Raw genomic sequence first — 21,269 nt, 5'->3', positions numbered from 1 at the left:
AATTGACTTCTTAGGATCACAAAGTGATCCTTTCCAGTGGATAAACACTCTACGTACAAAAAATTATCACAATATTTTCTGTTACCACAAAATTATTTTCAGTTTTAAGCTGGACAAATGCTCAGCTATTTCTAGAGGCACTTACAGACTGGAGGACTTGCTTCAGGTGAAGATATCACTGGGTCATTCAGCTTTTCCTTATACACGTTTGCCCTTTCACGCAATCTTTTGACAATCTCTTGAAGCTGGGCATCAGCATACTCATTTGTTTGGAAACCAGGACGTGTTGGCTTCTGTGGGCTAATTGAAACAAAAGGCAAAAAAAGGCTTAAAGCACTGGAAATCAATGGAAGGAAGCAGTGGCAATTCTATTTCTGAGCTGAAGTCAAGCACGAACATTGGATCTTTATTGAACACTGCTTATTCATACCACTTAATTCATGCTAAATGGAAATAAGTTACCTGCTCTTGCCTCCAGCTCATGTCAGCAGCAGTCTGTGTGTTGTTTCAAGCAGAGAAGGTCAGGGTACCCTGTTCAGCCTGCTGCACCACTGGCTTCCCACTGCTGCTTTTCACCAAGTTCTACTGTGGCTGTGTAAAGCCCAGAGCTCACCTGATGTATTCACTGAGTTACAAGGCATCCTCTTCACGTGTATAAAAATGTGCTTGTTGTTATATGGCAATATCCTAATGATGACAGGAAATGCAGGTGAAGGAGGAGGGACTTACTGTTACTTCACACTTTCTAATGTTGGAAAAATTGATTTCATCTGTGTTTTTTATGGTTTGTATTGGCTAACATGAGGTAAAACACAGTTGCATCTGTTTTCAGTGGAAACGAAACACTGGTCTTGTTGAGGTTTCTTTTTCTGCTAAGAGTTTCCTCAGTGTAATAGTAACACTAAACTGATATTCCAGCACTCACAGCATTTGTTCAAACCTGAGAACTATAGATTTTCAAGCACCTGCAAACTCCTACTCTGCACTAAAACTAATGCTTTCATTGGTTTTATGCATAAACAGAAAATCTAGGTGAAAGTGATTCTTGATCAAGTCTTCTGTGCTTATTCTTACTTGAAATTTCATCCTTGATTACTTGGTACTGTCTGATTTTGCATATTGGGGTTGTTTTTGAGTACAACTTGGCTGGCAGCTGGGCCACACATTTGGACTTCCTCTATGTAGAGACCAGGACATGGGATTCTTTTTCTGTATCCTTGACTCAACCCTTCTTAGCTGATGTGATGCATGGATGTCAGGGATGGCTGGAAATGGCTGTGACTGGCACAGGGCAGCTCAAGATCTGCTCCCAGACAAGTCACAATTGCCACCCATGTTCTGAAATCATGAAAGCTATGCCCAATATAGGGGCTACAGCAGGAAGTTGTTCTTTCTTTCTTAACAGTTTTTCAACTCTGTCCCAAGTACCACAGGGAAGTGGTTACAGCAAGATCAAAGCAGACCAAAAGTGACATGCTTGAAATGTCCAGACTCATGAGAAAATCTTCCCAAATGTGAGTAGGGGAGAAAGCGATATGACAGTACCTTAGGTAGGGAAGAAATGAACACCACGGCAAAGTGATCTTTGAATAAACACCATGTCTCCTCAAGACCTAAACCTACTTTGAAATTTCTAACAGATGGAGCTGTAGCTAAAAAAGGCGAGTTTCAGAGTGGGATGTGTATAGCTTTTTGAGAAGCAATTTTCTGGAGACACAACACAAATCACTGTGCACAAGGAAGTATAATTTAAGCATGTGAATATCCTTCAGCAATAAAACCATTGGATAAAGTGAAGATATGCTGTTAGAAGGAGCAGCAGAAGCAAAAGTTTGGAAGTATATGCTTGTCATCCCTCTAATTTAAGTCTTGTATTCTGTATTTTGTAAAACTCCTCAAACAGGAGATTAATCAAAACAGTTCTGATACATTTTGTAATCTCATCACTGTTCCCTTTGTATCACATTGTCCCTTTGCTCAGGCTATCTGCAATATAATGACATCCTTTCTTGTTTTGAGCTAACATCTCACAATTAGTTTTTTGCTTCTATGCAAAGAATTTAAATTAGTTCTTAGTCTTTGCTGTATTTGGTCAGGTCATTAGCTATCTCATAGTTAGATACTACATACCACAAGTGTCATGCCAAATGTCCCTTCTATCTTCTTTCTAGGAACAAGCTACAAATTGCTTAAGATTTTCCTCTTATTTCAGAGATTTTCCAACAAAACTTAAGGTCTTCTCTATCATGAATTTGGTGGAATGTAGTGCAGAGGAACCACGTGTCCATTTGGTACTGATTAGAAGCTATGTAACTTAAAGTTATTTGCCCCACAGTTGATGAGAAATTGATTTTCCTTGCCCTATTTCTCATTTGGCTTGCATTACCTCCTACTCCATTATTTTCTCATAACAAAATGCATACTTTAAATTTTTTTTGGTTAATACAGACGGAAGAGGCTGCATGTTGAATTTGAGGATGTTCATTGTATATGTACTTTGTGTTGAGGTGCACTTTAAGTTGCCTGGGTTAATGAAGCCCATTTAAATTTCACTAAATCACTTTTAATCAAACTTGACTCCTTCTCTCACATCACAGGTGCTAGGGTTTTGTTCTAAGCTGTTATTCTTTAAGAATGTTTTTCCTTTAAGGGATTTATCTTTGACCTTTGTTCGGTATGTTACAACAGGCCTAGGTCTATATTACTTACTCTCCATGTAGTCCTTTATGGAGTGGAAATGTTAATTCCCTGTGCAAGTAATTTCATGTGGCCTAGGAAATGAAAATCAGGACAGCAACTCATGTACTTACTATGCACAAAGTCTCGTTACTACCTCAAATGTATTTTGTTTAATGATAGCAATATATGTAACATGAGAAGTATAATAATGTAGTTTTCTGATATTTTTCACTTGTAGATTTTGTCTTTGTAACTTGTAGATTTAAACTTGTTTGTTTAGTGATAAAATCACAGTGCCTTTATTCTTACCAAGGCACAAGAGAAGATTTAGCCACCTATAGCATAGTTAAAGAATATCACCTTGAAATAGGCTATTGAAATACTGTATTGAGTACACTAATGTATGCAAGAACTGTTAAGTACTGTGGCTTGAAAGTTTTCTGTGTTAAGAGTTCAAGCAAACAGTGATAAGAAATGCAATAGTTATTTCAGAAGGTTTACCCTATTCAGAAGGTTGCAATCCAGGGTTTTAATTCCTCTGTTTCTGGCCATGAACCAAATACCTGATTTCAATTCCATGTTTTATCTACCAGGTGACCTCTGAGAAAATGGATTTCATAAATGTATCCTACCTGGAAAATATGCATAACACTTTTGTTGATTTCAATTATAGCCTTGGTTTTTTTTGCAGCACCTAAGGAAATTTTTGCTAATTACATGGAAATGGAGTTCTTGGTCTTGCAATAGAGCTTTCAATGCTTTTATGGAGCTCTGATGTTGTGATTTTTGATTGCATTTACAGTCTGTGTCTTAAAAAAAAAAGTCTTTTCTGAATAAATTATGGAGAATCTCTAATTCAGAGAATCAATTTTCAGAAGGATGTAATACACAAAACATGATGGCACAGATGAGAAAGATTTCAGAGACAGAAAAATGCAATTCCAGGCATCATGAAATGTATTGATACAAAAACACATCCTCAATTTTTGCTGATAATCCCAGTGTGAGTAATGCCATATAAGCCCTGAGTTCCAAGGCTAAGATCAGTCATCCTAAATTACTAGGAAAACCAGTAATAGAAAAAAATCCAACATGTTAGTCACTTGCTTGGTACATCAAGAGAGGTATTCCAGAAAACTAATTTTCACTATTTTTATTATACTTTCTTTATAGTCCAAAGAAGGCTTCCCTGAGGAGAGTTTCAGAATGACTGAGGTAGGTTTCTGCTCTGAATTGCCTGTAAAGAGTGACTATTTTTCTCCTTTATCTGCACAGGATGATGATGGGGTTTTAGGAGTGAACTTTAATATTCTTTTTCCTTCATGATTTTGGTACAAAATGTAGTAGTGTACTAATGATGTTTAACAGAACACTGGATTTGAAATATTAAAAGGTAGGAATGATTCCTATGCAGGAAAATTTGAATTATTTAGTCCCAATAATAGAAACGAGGACAAATCTAATGCCCCATACTGCAGACACATCCCTAGAATGAAATGGTAAGAATTTCTTTTGTAAATGCTGGGATCATCATTTGAGGGTGACAAAAAGATAATTGTCCAAGTTTAGTCAAAGAGAAGTCGCCTATGAGTCATACATAATCTGGCTATGAAAAACATTGGTGCAAAAAGTAACTATGCATATGACACACTGCCAGGGGAGTAAGCATTAATATTGGGATATAGGCCAATGTGAGAATTATTCTGACCAGCTATACTCAAAAGATGCATTCCCATAGAACACTCCAGAAAGTCTCTTGGAATGGCCAAGGCTACTGGGAACATGACTTTGAAAAGGACAAAAACCAGATTGAGACATAATAAGATCATTGACTATAAGATTAAATTTTGGTAGAGAACCCTGGGAAAATAGGTATTTGAGCTGAGAAAAAATATTGTGAAAAAAATAAATGTGAATAGAGGCACAGTGAATTATCATGAGTTAAATGTCTGAAGAAAGTATTCAAGCCTTTAAGGACCAGAATTCTAGGCAGCTTTTCCTATGAGTGAGGAGCAGTTGAAACGTGTGGTAGACTTCAAGATTATATTAGCTGAGATCATGAAGAATGTTGTAGGCTGTGATTCCCAAGAAAGCAAAAGAATTTATGCAGCATGACAGGAAATCTTTTTCAGCAAACAAACCTGAAATATATAAAGGTTTGGGAAGTGGATAAGTGCCTTAACCTGTGCATTTACCACCAACTTTTTCCAAAAATCTTAACAGCTCAATTGCTAAGAAAATAAGTTTCTAAGATAAATATATTATCTTAAAGTCTTGGAACAAGCTATTCACACATTAGATTCCATAGACTTTCAAAAAGCTCTTAATTAAATTTTAATTTCCCTTAACAGTCTTGAAACAAGACTGTTTCTCCCTCTGGCACATTATCTTTTCCTTTAATCACAGAATCATCAAAGTTGTAAGTGAACGTCAAGATCATCTAGCCCAACTGTCAACCCAGCACCATCATAATTACCCCTAAACCAAGTGCCACATCCAGATGCTTGCCTGGGCAATTTATTCCAATGCCTTTCCACTCTTGCAGGGATATTTTTTTACCTAATAGCTAATCTGAAACACCTCTAGCAAAGCAAAGTGTCTGTTGAAGACCCATCTTTACTGATACAGAAGATTATGTCCTTTTCTATTTGCTGCATTTTTGAACTTCTGGCATTATACCGACTTTTCTTTGCAATAGAACAGAACAAATCACATTTTTACTTAATTTCATTTTAGGATTGAGTTGTTCTTCACAATGCAATTCTATTTTAAACTGATGTTCCTTTGCTTTACTATATATTTCATTACCTGTTTCATTAATTTAAACATAGTGATACCATGATATTTGGGTCGGTTTTATGTATGAATAAGCAGGAGTGGGCTATAAGCATTTATGAGCTTCATGCAGACAACATATTAAAAAAAATCTTTCCATTGGGATTCATGACTTTCATATAGTTCAGAATCTTTGTACAGAAATCATGCTTGTTTGGACCCTAAGCAAGTGTTCCTGAAAAAAAAATGCATAGATCCTCCATTTCCCAGGTCTCATGTGTTCATAAAGCAAAACAGAAGCAACAGTATTCAAGGAAGGCACTATCTTTCAGAGTTATCCACTGGTATTGAACTCAGAGTAAATTTCTTGATGCAATGCAGGCTGAAATCTAATGATCTAGGCTGCAGAGATTCCTGCCTTTTAGCTCAATTATTTTTTCCCAGCAGCTTCTTTGACGGTCCTTCTAGTTATTCAGTCACAACAATCCGTGAATCCTCTAATCTTCTTTACAGTACTCTCTAAGGAGGAGTCTGTCTCAATGCTGAACACATGGAACTCTCACTGAGGTACCAGATTAAAATGTGAATAAGATTTTATTTTAATTAAAAACTCTGCAGTAAGAATTATAGAGGCAGTAGAAAGAAAGTAGTGTGAATGTTGAAAGTATCAATAAGCTATGGAAAAATCACCCTTCCTTAAGGTAACTGATGATATATAAGGTCGTTTAATTGCACTATTTACTATGATGTGAAAAATAAGGACAGAACAATTTCTAATATTAATTGCTTTAGAACAAATGTATAATAGTCTAAGGAAGTAATTATTTTTTATTTCCTTATCTGGTGCTATTGTGTCATTGGGGACCTCTTACCTGTAAGTAATTAAATCTGTCTGGAGCATGTGCCACTTACCAGGAATTTTTAACATTTTAACATATAAATACAAATGTATATCTTATATACATAAGCCTTTAATTTATGGATATATAAAATAATTTAATCAGAGTATGTTATGGTGCTGTACAGAGTTCATGACCACAGCACAAACCCTTCTTCTTATTTTCTATCTTTCAGTTTTTCTTAACATGCAGGGAATTAAAAAATAAAATAAAAATGCCATAAAATTTCTCATTGTGAATATTTTCAAAGGTTGGAAAAAACCCTCAAATTTGAAAAACCTAATTTCCAATAGATGCTTTCATTTTTCAGCTCTTTTCACAGAGTCCCTAAAATGATCATACAACCATAAGGCTGTAGAGAAGTTTGAGATGTTCTATCCTCACAGATCAAAGCAGGATGAGGTACACCCGAAAGATTCTTATCTAACCTTTTCTTAAATATGTCTAGTCATGGCTATTCCATAATCTTCCTAAATAATTTATTTCTGTGCTTCACTACTTTCATTTTGCAATTTCTTTTTCCTCAATGTAAATCTGTTTTGGTACAATTTGTCCCATGCATTTTGAACATTGGGTAAAATTTATTGTGTCTTCTCCTTTATCTCACTTTTTGGCAATTTCCTCATTTTAATTTTCTCGCTTTTTTTTTTTTCTTTTTTCGCCAAAGAAAAAGGATTTGGTACAAGGGTAATAATTGTATGATGACCAGGAATGTCAGTTAATTCCATAATTTCCAGTGTGTGCTCCCAAACTTCATGCCATGGGCCGTTGTTGCCTATGTTAATTATATAAATTTAGCTTGGTGTGACCATTTTTGTTGCAAATCTACTTTCATTGGGATAAACTGTAATACAGCCACCTGTGTAGGAAGTCACTATATGTACCTTTCCCAGGATCCCAAAGAACCTCAGAGAGAAAGGACCTATTCCTCTGAGATGACTTCCAATTACTGCTATTTAAGACCATCCTTTCCCCTTCTGCAAGACCCTCACACATTCCTTTCCAAATGCAGCAACAAAGTAGGCTTGTTCTCTGCAGACACTGCTCATCCCATTTCTTCTCCTGGGTATCATTTACCCAGGGTACTGAATAAAACTGGGCTGCCAGATGTGTCTGACTTCTCATCTGACCCTCGTATCTTCACCTGTCACTGTTTCCTCTGTTCCACTCTTGGGCTGTACAACGTGGGACATTTTCATCCTAAATCGCCAAGACTTGGAAAAAGAGTAAATAACTGGAGACAGGGTGTTTTAATAAAATATGTTGGACAAGATTAAACATACAAGTTTAAGCATGAATACTTACACTTGTCATGAAGTAATATTCAGTTTTCTGTACTAAATGATAAGCATTATGTGTTAGATTTATATGCTTCTTAGATTTATCAAGAAAGGCCGTGATATATTTGCAAATGTTTGGTACAAATGTAATTTAAATGCAAATGCAATTTAAATATAAATATTTTATATTACACATAGTAGTGGACCTGTCACAATGCTTATTGCTTTTTTTCCCAAAAATGACTCACCATCTAATAGCAGAGATAACATTTTGAATAAATTATAATTTATTCATAAATAAATAATAAATATATTAAAATTCCACCTTTTTTACAAAAAGGTTTCTTCTTACTTTGAAAATATTAGGTGAATGGAGGATTTACACAAGATGCACAGAAATTGCTTTTAATCAAAGAAATAAATCAGCAGCAAATTATGACAAACTGTACCCTTACTTTGTTACATATTAAAAAAAAACCCAATTTCTTCCATTGATACAGTTAGCAATAAATATATATGAATATTATGAGTATATGATTTGAAATAATGCAAGGATAAAAACCCCAGCATTTCAGTCTGTATAATGACATTCCTATCCTTTCCTCGTTTCATTTACTCTTCAATGAAAAACTTCTGAATCCACTATTTTTAATTTCAGGCTACTGACTTGATTGCCATGCAGAGTGAGTGAAATTAAGCAGCAAGGGTAACTGCATCCTGCAGATCGGATAGAATTTAAAGACTCTGGGAAAATACATCTCAGCAAAGATTATGGCAAGTTTAATCCGTTTTGGTACAGACAGCACACCATCACCTTTCCATTTAATTTGCAGGTTCTCCGTGTAGTCATTTCAGAAACTCAAGTCCAAGAAGTAGAAGTGACAGGCTCTGAAAAAAACCGCCTAAACAGAGGGAATATAGTGCTAAGAAAAGTACTTTTATTTTTTAACACATTAATGTCTTTTCAGTCAGGCATAATAAATACATTAGATTCATTCCATCTGTTTACAATTTCAAGTACTGCAGTGATTAGCTGGAAACAACTAAGGAAGTGTAGCTCCATAAAATGCACTTGTAACTCTGTTTAAACTGGGATTTTTCATAAGGCCCAACATTGGCCTTGTTTTACTTCATCTAAATTTGATTGTAGTTTATTGCTATGAGTGTCATTTCCGTACATCCCTGGTGTTCTTACAGTAATCAAGGATTTCCAGGGACTCTGCAGAGGGCTGATACTGGGTCTGTTGCACTAATGTGCTGAGATTTTGTACTTGTGATAGGACATGGTTTCTCTAAGGTGCATCTACTCGGTGAATTGATGCGTTGTAACTAGTGGATGCCAAGCACTAATAAGCTCAGTAATTTTCTTGTTCGAGGTTATTGAGGTAAATGAAGTGCATTACTCACTAAGAACATGCTACCAGCAGGAGTTCTGTTTATTAACCTGGCTATGCACCACATAGCAAATTGCCTCTTAATCTTTGTTTTGTTTTCTTTTCCTGCTATTAGCCAAATTAAAGAGGAAAAAAATCTTTGTTATAGAAGGACTGGTAGAGTCTATTAAGTAATAGGATATAAGTATGAGAAAAGCAAACCACAAACATGAAGTTCAGTTTGCCTGAACCACCCATGGTCATATGGAATTTGCAGTCCTGGGGTTCACTTTTTGAAAATGTCGAAAGCTGTGTTTCTGCATTTGAAAAAGCAGAATCAGATGAGGACGCTTTCTGGGTGGGAATACTATTTTTAAAAAATAAATTTATTGTTTTATTAAAGTTTATCTAATGCATTTTATATTTTATTTTTATATTTTATTTGTAAACACTAGATTCTGAAGGTGGCGTATCAGATATAATGGTTTTTTTCCTCTCTAAACATAACTAAGTAGGTGTAAGAGTTTGAGATGAAACCTAAAAGTGTAAGAAGTCTCAGTTACCTACTGCTTTTTTTTTTTTTTTCCTTTCTGTGGTCTTAAACATTTAGCCTCCAAATATAGATTTTTATTTTATGCAGTATTTTGCACAGCAGGGTTCATGATCTTTGACTGGGGTTTCAGCACACTACCTTATTATAAATAGTACATCATAATCTCTTTGGTAATCTGGGAAGATGAAATACTCTTACAAATTCAACAGGGCTTAAAGGCTTTTAAGAGACACAGAGGAGAGAAGAGGTCATAGAAGCTCTTAGCATCCCTCCATTTTCTCAGATCTATACTCTCAGACGCTTTGTTTACCTTCTTCCATATTCTATCTTTTCCAGGACTTGATGAAACTTCATCTCATGCCTTGAAGCTAGTTATATTTGTGCTTGTTTCTTAATAGCCTCCCTGTCTTCTATTAGAGTGCAAATGAGGTGCTGACTGTTCCTGTGCTCCCTTATTTCTTGCTGTGAAGAGACAGGGTAGTTTTAGCCCACCCTTCCAGAGGTTATTATTGCTCAGCAAATAGCTATTAATGAAAATTACCTGTTGCTCTATTACATTATCAGTAAAGATAGAGAGGAGAAAAAGTATGTTGGCAGACAAAGCTAATTTGTGTACAATTCTATCCAAGCCATTAGGAAACAGATATTAAATGTTTCAGTCACTAGGCCGTAATTCAGTGCTTGGCACATCATCCATTCTTGTGGGTTCCTTCTTTCAGACACAGTGTTCAGGTGGCTGAGACCAGTGCTGTGTCTCTCTACTCTTTATTAACGTCCATCATTATGCACTGGAGTATTTTTAAAAAATGAGGACGTGCTGAGAGAGAAAGGCAGTTTGTTTTGTTGTTTTGTTTTGGTTTTTTGCTGTTGGGGTTGGGGTTTTTTTGTGAACAAACAATTTCTATAGGTATTTTTAGGAGTAAATGCAGTATGTATCAAAACTGTCATTCACTTAGAAAGCAAAATGAAAAAATTGCTCTTTTAGAGGAAATTAAAAAATGTGCTGTTCCAAACAGTAAAGTTACCTTCCTTCCCTCTTCCTTATTCTATGTATCTCAGCCTGTACAGATGCATTTAAAAAAATTAAATGTCACAGTAACAGCAGATAAGGTGAAAACTTTCCTATTACCATTTCCATGAAAGCTGATGAGCTCTGGATGTATATGATTAATGAAAAAATAGAAACCCATGAACCTTATTTATTATGTATATTACTCAAAGTCAATGGGCATGCTGATGATTTCTTGCAAATCAGGTGACTTTAGATAAAACTTTGACTCTAGAAAGATAATTAGCATAAGAAAATAGTCTACATAAATTAATTGCCCTGGGACTCCAGCAGGACCTCCACCCACACTCTTTGCTCATTGGTCTCTGTTGTCCCTTTCAGGTAGGGCCTTGGTCCTCTCCTGAGCTATGTCAGGGTGTGTCTACCTCCAGTTCTGTCTCTGGTCCTGTCTTCTAGACAGACTTTGGACCCGTCTTGTAGCCTTGTCTCCAGCCCTGTCTCTGACCCTGGCTTTTTTACCCCTGACTGGACCCCCTGGATGGACTCTAAACCTGGTCCACCACTTTGCCTTGTTGATGGAGCCTGTTAGGATCTTGCTTTGCTTGATGTGTTCAGACTCTGTGAGGCTGAACCTTGGTGTCCTGGTAAGGACACTGCTTGTGCTGGGGTTGTCTTGGCTCCCATCTCCTCTTCCCTCAGCAAGTCCTTGCTGCAACCTGAAATATATGTGGGCAAAATCTGAAATTCCAGTTAAGAAAATTCTACCAGTGATTTTGCCAATCTTGATTTCTGTAACCATATAATATAATCATGGAATTGTTTGATTTCCAGTAGACCTTTAAAGATCATTTAGTCTATCCCATCTGCTTTGGACAGGGACATTGTTCACTAGATCAAGTTTCTCAGAGCCATGTCCAACCTGACCTTCAATAACTTCCAACAGTGGAGCATTCACAACTTCTCTGACAAGCCAGTCTCACCACTACTACCACAAAAAATTTTGTCCTGATATCTAGTCTAAATCTCCCCTCTTTAAAATCATTGCGCCTTGTAGAATTGCAAGAACAATTACAATTCTATCAGCCTTTCCTCATAGGAGAGGAGCTCACCCTTAAATATTTTTGTGTCTCTCTCTAGACCAGGTCAATGCCTTTCCTGTACTGAGGGCTCCAGAGCTGGATGCAGCATTTCTGGTGGAATCTCAGCAGGGTGGAGTAGATGATGGTGAATCACCTCCCTTGACATGCTGACCACACTCTTTTTGATGCAGCCTGTGGTACAGCTGGCTCTCTCAGTTCTGAGCGCACACTGCCATCCCATGGCTACTTTTTCATTCACCAGTACATCTCCACATCTCCAAGTCCTTATCTGCAGGTCTGCTCTCAATCATGCAGGCTGTACAGATATTGGTGATTAGTGTGACCCATGTACAGAACATTGCACTTGGTCTTTTTGAACTCCATGAGGTCTGTGTAGGTAAGTCTGTCAAGGTCCCTCTGGATACCATTCCTTCCCTCCAGTGTGTAGGATGCACCACACAGTTTGGTGTTGCCCAAGGGATGGCACTCGTTACTAATCTGTATTTGAGCAGTATCCAAATATGGATTAAGCAGTGACAGAGAAAACTCCTGGATGATGGGACTCATAGTTGACTATCCTGACTGTCCTAACAGTCCTTGATATGGCTTTGACTAATAAAACTAGCACTCTCCCAAATAACTCCCAAGTATGGAAATATCTAGAAATTAGCAATGACCAAACTCTTCAGCAGGCATTTTGTATTGTTCTGGTTGGCTTCAGTGCTAGACAATGGTTTGAGCATGTTTCATTTACTGCTACTTTTGTAGATCACATGTATCCATTTGACTCAAATTCTCAGCTTTTTTTCTCAGTGTCGTAAAAGCAGTTCATTTCCCTAAAAATATTCTAGTGAGCAAATTTGAACACATAGACTCAGTAACCTTGATCAGGAATGGTGTCTAAATAGACTTCCATGACCCTTAAGAAGCAATGGATTAAATTCTCTCAAATGCACATTTTAAAAATCCTTCTCCCTTCAGCTCTGACAGTCATACAAGAGATCTGCTTGGTTTAGTTTCATGACAGTGCAATGACACCAGTGCCATGACTTCCAGACTCTACTGCAGAATTTGGTGGATAACTGTTTTGGCAGTAGAATTTACCAAAAATATTTACTACATTTTCAGAAGCTGTTGATCAAATGTTGATCAAATTAGACTGACTAGGTATATCTAGATAGACACGTGACACTGAGTCAGAACACCTCTGAGAAAGCAAAGTTTAATGGAAATATTTTTAATTTCCTTTTAACAGACAGATTTTTTTTCTACTAATAAGCAGCATACCCTTTTGTTTCATAAGCACATAGCAATTGTGTTAACCATGGTTACAAGTTTTACCAGTGGAACGGTAAGCATTGAATAACATATTGTATGATGACAAAAAAAGGAGATTCTTATCTAAATTTTCATTTTTGACCTACTGATTCACACTGAAGTGACTAAGTTATTTATAACTTTTCCATTCTTTCTAGTCAGAGTTATTTTTAATTGCATCTATTATTTTATAGAGGCATGTGCAGTAGCATTTTGCTTGATTAATTCCAGACACAAATTTTGTCTTAGTAAAGCAGAGGAAATAGGTAATCATCTCTATAAATTAACTCCATGTCAGGGGAAGACTTTTTCTTTGTTTCATTAGGATAATCAAAACAATAGGAGGCAAAGACAAGCAGGAGGAGTTTCTACCCTGTTTTGTACTGAGTATATCTTGAGTTTTTCTCCACTCAAAGGGATCTCAAAGGCAGAAACTTCATGATGCATAGCAATAGGCCATGTGAGAGTAAAGACTTGGAGCTGACTGACTAGAAAACAGCTTTGCATAAAAGGATCTGGGGGTCCTGGAGGACAACAAATTGAACTCAAATCCACAGTGTGTTCCTGCAGCAATGAAAGCTAACCAGACAATCTGATTTAGAAAGAGCACCAGAAGTACAAAGAGTACAAGAGTATGAGGGGCAAAAGGAGCAAGTTAAAGCAAAGGAAAATTTAATTCCATTTAATTTTCATAATAAGGGTGGTCAAAGGGTGGACCAGATTGCCCAGATAAACTTTGGAAACTCCATTCTTGATGATATGGATTCACAATTATACTGAAAAAACTTAGGTTGCCTCGATCTAAGATAGAAGTTGGGTCTAACCTCTAAATATTTTCAGCAGGAGTTTGGACCTCATTCCTTGTGGAGGAGCCTTCCAACCTGAGCTGTTCTATGAGGACCTTTATTTTCCACAGTGACACAGACAGTGGCATCAAGTGCACACTCAGCAAGTTTGCAGATGATACCAAGCTGGGTGGCGTCATCTGCAGGCCTAAAGGAGAGCTAAAAATATGATCAGCAGTCTGAGGTACCTCTCCTGTGAGGAAAGGCTGAGAGAGATGAGTTTTTCAGCCTAGGGAAGAAAAGGCTTGAGGAAGACCTTATTGGTAGGCTTTTAGTATTTAAATGGGGCCTCTAAGAAAGATATGGGAAATGTTTTAGCAGGGGTTCTGACATGACAAGGTTTAATGGTTTTAAACCTAGAGAGGGCAGATTTAAATTTGATATAAGGAAGGAATTTTTTACAATACAAGTGGTGGAGCATTGGCATCTGTTACACAGAGAGGTGATGGATGCCTCATGCCTGGAAACATTCAAGGTCAGCTGGGATGGGGCTTTGAGCAACCTGATCCACTTATAGCTGTCCCTGCCTATTGCAGAGGGGTTGGACTTGATGACCTTTAAAGGTCCCTTCCAAACCAAAGAATTATATAGTTCCATGAATCCATGAATCTCTGCTTCTAAAATGATTGCAGACTATTCCAAGTGTATTTTTTCTAGTAATCATATTTATTTCTATTTTCACAAAACAATCAGTGCATCTTTTACAAAGGTTGAATGACCCTAGATTTTCCCTGGGAAGGAAAATAAAATTTTCCCTGGAAGGAATACTACTGTTTCATTTATTTGTCTCTTCTTGGGCAGAGATAGTACTAATCTTCTTATTATGAAGGCTAATGCTGATTTAATGGAATAACTCAAAAAAAAAAAAAAAAAAAAAAAAAAAAAAAAAAAAAAAGGTAAAAAGTTTCAAGTCAGAATGATTTGACATATTCTAGGTTCAGGGCAGCATTCTCAGACTTTCTTTTTTGCTAAGATATGGTAATAATTAAGCAGCAGCAATGCTAAAATCATCATATAACTGTGTTGAGCAAATCCTTTTCCTCATTCCTGCAATTTAGGATGACCAACACAACAAACAATCAAAAGCACATAATAAATGAATGTCTCATATATGTGCTACCTCGAAATTGAAATAAAGTTTTTCAGGAGACACTTTTAAAGAACTAATATATGGCACTCAGAAATGTTAGTCAGGATGTCTGGTAGAATTTTCACATTTTTTAATTGAATTTACTCACTTGGCATCTTCTTTCCCATCTTTGAGTTCATGCTCTCCCTGTTGAGTTGCCTTAGCTGGTTCAGTTGAATTTTCTGGTTTTGAAGGCTCAGGTGCTTTTGCTGATTCTTTATCTAGAAAAATGATTTTAATTTTTGAAAATGATTTTTTAAAGAATTACAATAATGCTTTTGAAGGAATCACAGTCTGTCTGACATTATTTCTTCAGTAGATAAGCACTAAAAGACACAACTTCTGAGATCTGACCTTTGAACAATATCCTGCATAAATCTATTTCAGTATCAACTGTACATAGCATGTTTATGATAAGTACACCTTTTAGAATACATAATTTACTTGTGGTTTTTAGCTAGATTCATCAGTAGCCAGCTCAACAAAGGTCATCTCAGAGCACCTCTTTATTTTTGAGGGACAAGAAGTCAGGCAACAAGAGACAGGACAGATAGATCTGTCCAGATATGCCCTGTGAAATACAGGAAGAGAAATAAAAAGTAGTTAGTTTTCTTATGAATAGAAATGCTAATAAAATTATCTACACTTCAGTGTTTGTACTGCATCAAAGATGTTGCTTCAGCTGCCATTACAGTACTGTTTATTGCTGAGTAAATTATGATTGAAATATATCATTAAGGATGTATGTTGTACTTTGTCTAGTCTATTTCTTCATTTTTGTTACTAGTAACTTTTTCAAAATCATCTACGTAGGACATCTGTAGACTTTGAATCAAATGGTGTGGTCACTTGTCTTTTAAGTGGCCTTAAGTGATGTTTTCTTATAATTAGTCCCATATCTTTTTTTTTAAAGTTTTATGTTGAAAAATAATTTGATAGCTGTCATCAGTCTGACATTTTGCATAATGGAGGAACAAGCTCAGCCTTCACAAACACTTTAAGTAATATGATGACAGAGGAAAAAGCTTGGCAGCAAAACATGACAACAAATAAATCAGGAGCCTGTTGTATGTGCTGTATTTTAAGTTGGAGACAGCTCAAAAAAAATCAGACTTTGAATATGGATAGTGTAAAATTACTTTTCTGACAGTTAAACTCCATATTTAGAGAGTTATTCCTTTAAAAAGAGTAAAAAATTCCAGCACTTCTTGCAGTTTCTGCTCCCTTTTGAATTCATGGTTTGTAGTATCCTAGTTCTCCCTGCCATGATTCCACAATCCAAAAAGCCAAGTAGCTAATCAAGAGTGACAGCAAAGCTAACTCAACTTTTCTTGACACCTCACTTTGGGAATTGTTTTTGTTATAGCAGTTACTCCTAACTAGCATAGGATACAATCTGATATGAACAACTAGAGCAGGAAAATGGTGCTGAAAGCATGGCATTGAATTTGTATCTGTCAGATATAAATATCTGGCATATCTGGCAGATAAATTTCAAATGAGTGTACTGTGATCCACTGAAATTAGTGACAATTAGTAGCTTGAATAAAGTAGTTTGGCTCATGGAGTTATTCTTCTGATTTGGTTTTATTCTAGAGGATACAGTTCTGAGTTCCTAAGGGCATTTTCTTTTTGTGGGAAAAAAAAGAGAAAATCAGTGGACAATCAAGAGTGTTTTGTTAGAAGGGCATTCTTCACTGAAACAGTATGTGTGTCACACTGTTTAGTGTAACAGGCTCCTGAATAAAACAATCCATCTGTGGAATGACAACATGTATGAGAAGCAAAAAGCATGAAGTAAAAAATAAAGGACGCTTACTCATAAACACTCCGGTGCAGAGGATAATAACTTCTAAGTTTGATAGATATCCTCAAGGTACTCAGTCTGATGTCTGAACCCACACTGACCATTAAATGCTGATTGCATTCAGACTGAAGGAAAGCCTTGCAATCCCATGAATATCCTAAATTTTCACATAACAGGGATTCATAAATTTCTAGCAGAGCTTGTTTGCACTAATATTAGGATATCAGGGCATAGCACCACTTCAAGCTTTGTGTCTAATTTTAGTGTTCTTTTCCTTCTATGTGAAATTGAGAGGGCTGTCTACATAGTCACATTTTAAAAAATCAAACCTGGTGCTCTTCACTGCTTGAATCTAGCTTGTAGTCTGGTAGCTTATGAAATCAGGCCCAAAGGAATGCCCTCAAGAAAAATGTGGTAGTAATTTTAAGGAAAAATTAGAATACAACTCTTGGTTTCCAGAATAAATAATGATCCAGTGGGTAGGTGGTAGGCTTGCAGGACAGCTTTGCATAACTTTGGTCATGGTGATGAAATTGTGAGTGAGAAAAAAGGAAAAACTATGCCAAGGCACCAACAATGAATGTGATTTTCAAAACATACAGATCAATGCTTACTCAACAAGACAAGGGATTTGATTTTTTCTGAATTATTTGCATTCCCATTGTACTGGCATGTAGGTAGATGAAGTTCTCAATGCATTACTAGTGGGAGTTGAAGAATGCAGCTACTGCTGTCTACACATTCTGGATATCTGGCCTTCCCATAAGGATCATGTATTTTAAAACTGTATTGGGATATGGGTTGCTGGTTCTCTTTTGAATTGGAAGGTGATTGTGGAAGTATTATTTTGGGGGGAAAACATAGCTTAATGGAATCCCTCCAAATAAATCTGATTAAATTTAGAGGCCCACTCAAACCTCATCATACCTGCCTAGGACCCCAAGGAGCAAGGAACAAGAAGCAATTTATAAGATGTATTTGTTTACCTCTTTTAGATATTAAGATATGAATATATGTCAGCAGCTGGATAGTAGCAATTTGAGTACAGAATAGAAAAAGTGCTTTTGCTTTGCTATACTTCAGGAAGGGAAGAATTTCTTTCTTAGAGTTCTCAGCCAGCTCCATTGCCTTGCGCTACCAGTCTTACCAGTATCACATCTATGCTTCCCCTCCCGTCTCTACTGGTTGGATATACACAAAAGTAGAACTTGTCATGGCTAGCAGGTACTAGTACAAAAAGCAAAGAGTTTTCTGGGCTTCTTTCTTGTTTGTTCAAAAGCACATTTTAGTTCAATTTAATCATCAACTAATGTAATCTTATTTAATTTTGAATCCACAATATATTGTTTTATAGGGTGATTCGCAAAACATTGACTCACTTTTATCTTCTTTTTTTTTTGGTGAAAGCATTGTTTCCATCAGAACATCCACGCATAATGTCTATTTTATATTAATTAAATATATATGGCCGAATACTTCCTTCTACTGCTAACCTCTTAGTGACTTTTATAAAAATGTAGTCATTTTAAAATACACTGATGCTTAAAAACTACTATATGGTTGCACAATGATAGTGTAGTAGTAATTATAATTAATTGAGTTGCTATGTATGTAATAGAGTTGTAAATGTTACCACTCATTTCTGATGTTTATTACCAGGATTAATGTAAGCAATGTTGATTTAAAAAACATTTAATGTTGTTCTTTTTTGTTCCTTCTGTACTGAAAAATAATCCTGCTAATCTGACTGGCCTGAACTGTCTTGACCTGTTTTCCAATACTTGGCAGAAACACAGAAGAGAATTAGTCATGGTATACTAAAAAGACAAAGATAAAGGAATACTTTATATTTCTTCTGTTGAATATATGTTTGATGGTTGCTTGAAAACTTTGTATAGCTTGATGTTCATGCTCTGTGCTGGTTTCAGCTGGGGTAGAGTTAATTTTCTTCACATTGGCTGGTATGCGGCTGTGTTTGTATTTGTGCTGAACAGAGGGTTAATAACATCAAGATGTTTTTGATGTTGCTGAGCAGAGCTTACACAGAGCCAAGACCTTGTCTGCTGTTTATACTGCCATGTTGGTGAGGAGACTGGCGATGCATGGAAGGCTGGAAAAGACGTAGCTGGGGCAGCTGACCCTAACTGACCAAAGGGATATTCCAGGCCATATGACACTTCATATACTGACCATAAAGTAGGGGAGAGAAGTAGGAAGGAAGTTTGGAGTGAATGGTATCTATCTTCCCAAGTTGCACAGGATTGGAACCCTGCTGTCCTGCACATGGCTGAACACCTACCTGTCAATGGGAAGTGAATTAATTCCTTGTTTTGCTTTGCTTGTGTGCATGGCTTTTGCTTTCCCTAACAACCTGATAACATATCTCAAACCACAAGTTTTTTAGTTTTTACACTTCTGATTCTGTCCCCAGTTCTGCCAGTTGGGGAGTTAATGAGAGTCTGTGTGGGTCTTGGTTCCTGGCTGGGATTAAACTATAACATATTTACTAAATTAATTTTGGTTAATATACAAATAATGGTGGCAATTTTAATGGTGCATGGAAACACTTGAGGGTAGACAGCATTGTTTGAAACAGGAAGTGCTGCAGAAAGACATGGGTAGAGTCTGCTAGTAGGAGGAAAAGTGACTAATGTTTGAGTAATCTGCTCTTTTTACCAGTGATATATATACCTTAGAGACATAACTTTAAGTTCTTAAAATCAGTGATTCTTTGGGGGACATTTCCTCTTTTTGCAAAGTGTTAAACTTTTCAAAATATGTTAGAAGTCTCAAATTGGTTTTTAAGTGGTATTGTCCGCAAAGTAAAATAAAGAGCAGGTTTTAAACAGCTGGAGAAGAGACTGACTTTGCATTTGGAGCAATGGAATGGGAATAAAAGAACCAGTCTACAAATTCCTGTGATACTTCTGACATAGTTAGTCATTTGCCTGATTGTCCACCTCATGGAGATGTTCTTGAGCAATCCAAAATATCTAAAAATGGCTACAGGGTCACAAAGATGTCAAGAAAAAATAAGAGCACAGGCTTTGAAGGAAAGAAAAGACTTCAGCTCTGACATTACAAAATGCACACCTTTGTGACTTTAAAAGCAACATTTTTTGAACAAATGCTATGTGCAGGGGAAAAAGGTTCAGAAATCAGCAGAGGTGAAATATAACAATCAGTAAGTAGGCACATCTTAACCCTTAACTTCAGTGGCTAACAAAAGTATTATTTAAGTTTATTTTCTATAAAGAAAGAATGATTGTATGAAGAAGTTGAGTTTGTTTTCTTAGCATTTAAACCTGTCACTCATGTGAAAAATGAAGATCTGAGAAGAATTAAAAGACTTCACATCAGCAGGAGTGGAAGCAAGCTGATTAAACATATTTAAGTCCTTGGTAATCTTAAAAAAAATGGGAATAATAGCTGCCTTTTTTTGAGTGCCAGCGATGAGCATAAGGATAAGGCAACAGGGGATAGGATTATTTCAGTCTCTTTGGATTGGCAGGTTTAGTTCATTGGGCTGCAGCTTATAAAATCACATATCTAATTTGTATTTTTTGAAGTAAAACCCTCTTATTTGACTGTGGATTTCCTGGTGCTAGGAGACAGGTTTTGTAAAGCTGCTTAAGAGCAACTTAAGAGTCAAATTTGTAACAGGCCAAACAGAGGTTTCAACTGCAAAATTTTGTATTTAATTCAAATCATCCTTCTCACAGGTTTAACTCAGTTTTAGTCCATGCAGAGTTAGTTGGTACCTAATTAAACAGAATTAGCCAAGGTTTTACAGCATATGATTTTGGTACCCTCAATAAATACATCTGCTTTATTTCTATGTACAGGAAGAGAGAGCAACCATATTCTGTATAACAGCTAGTGATCAAGACTCTCCTCTGAAAAGATCTTGGCTCTGGGCCTTATTTATTTGCAAGAGGGTCAAATACCTGTTGGGAGGATTTCCCCCCCTTTTTTAAATTATCGAACAATTGTGATATAAATACATACTGAAATAAAAGCTGTGCATGGTTACTGTTTTGATTAACTTCTAGATTCATCCCATGATCCATGTTAAGTCAGTTACATGCTTCATGTTGCATTCTAACTTCTCAGATTCCACAGGGTTTTGCATTCTTTTCTGCACAATGGCCCAGAGCCTAGCAAGGCCACAGAGCTTCCTCCCACACCTCTCTGGTCTGGGTTTTACACAGGTAGTTAGGCAACTCTACAGGAGTGTGAGAGAGATGGGTTTGAACTCTCTTATTATGAAAGAGGCAAGGTATAAGAGGAAAGCTAATACATGAGAGTGGCCAGCCATCAACAGCTTCTGCTTTTACTCTTTTTCTTGGTGGAAAAGTGACTGTTCCTCAAGTACCTGAATAGAAGAGGGAGTATGGAGTGGATTGAAGTTCCTTTTGAGCATCCCTTCCTCTGCACTGCTCCACTGCTTACTTGAGATACTTTCCAAAGCGTCTAGGCTCTGAAGATACTAAATATCACTGAACATTAACATGATAATCTCCC

At 36.6% G+C, this 21,269-nt stretch overlaps 1 protein-coding gene across 1 annotated transcript in view; it reads right to left on the bottom strand.

Annotated features, from left to right (window-relative positions):
- The window catches only part of CNGB3 (cyclic nucleotide gated channel subunit beta 3), a 61,731-nt gene that overhangs the window by 33,560 nt on the left and 6,902 nt on the right, over window positions 1-21,269 (bottom strand). Inside the window, exons 3-4 of the mRNA XM_063391614.1 lie at window positions 15,048-15,159; window positions 146-300 (exon numbers count right to left, since the gene is read on the bottom strand). Of these exons, the coding sequence (XP_063247684.1) occupies window positions 146-300; window positions 15,048-15,159 (267 nt within the window). The remainder of the gene's footprint in view (window positions 1-145; window positions 301-15,047; window positions 15,160-21,269) is intronic.

Source organism: Prinia subflava, chromosome 1, assembly GCF_021018805.1.
Source record: "Prinia subflava isolate CZ2003 ecotype Zambia chromosome 1, Cam_Psub_1.2, whole genome shotgun sequence".
Lineage (NCBI taxonomy): Eukaryota > Metazoa > Chordata > Aves > Passeriformes > Cisticolidae > Prinia > Prinia subflava.
This window is presented reverse-complemented; position numbering and strand designations above follow the sequence as displayed.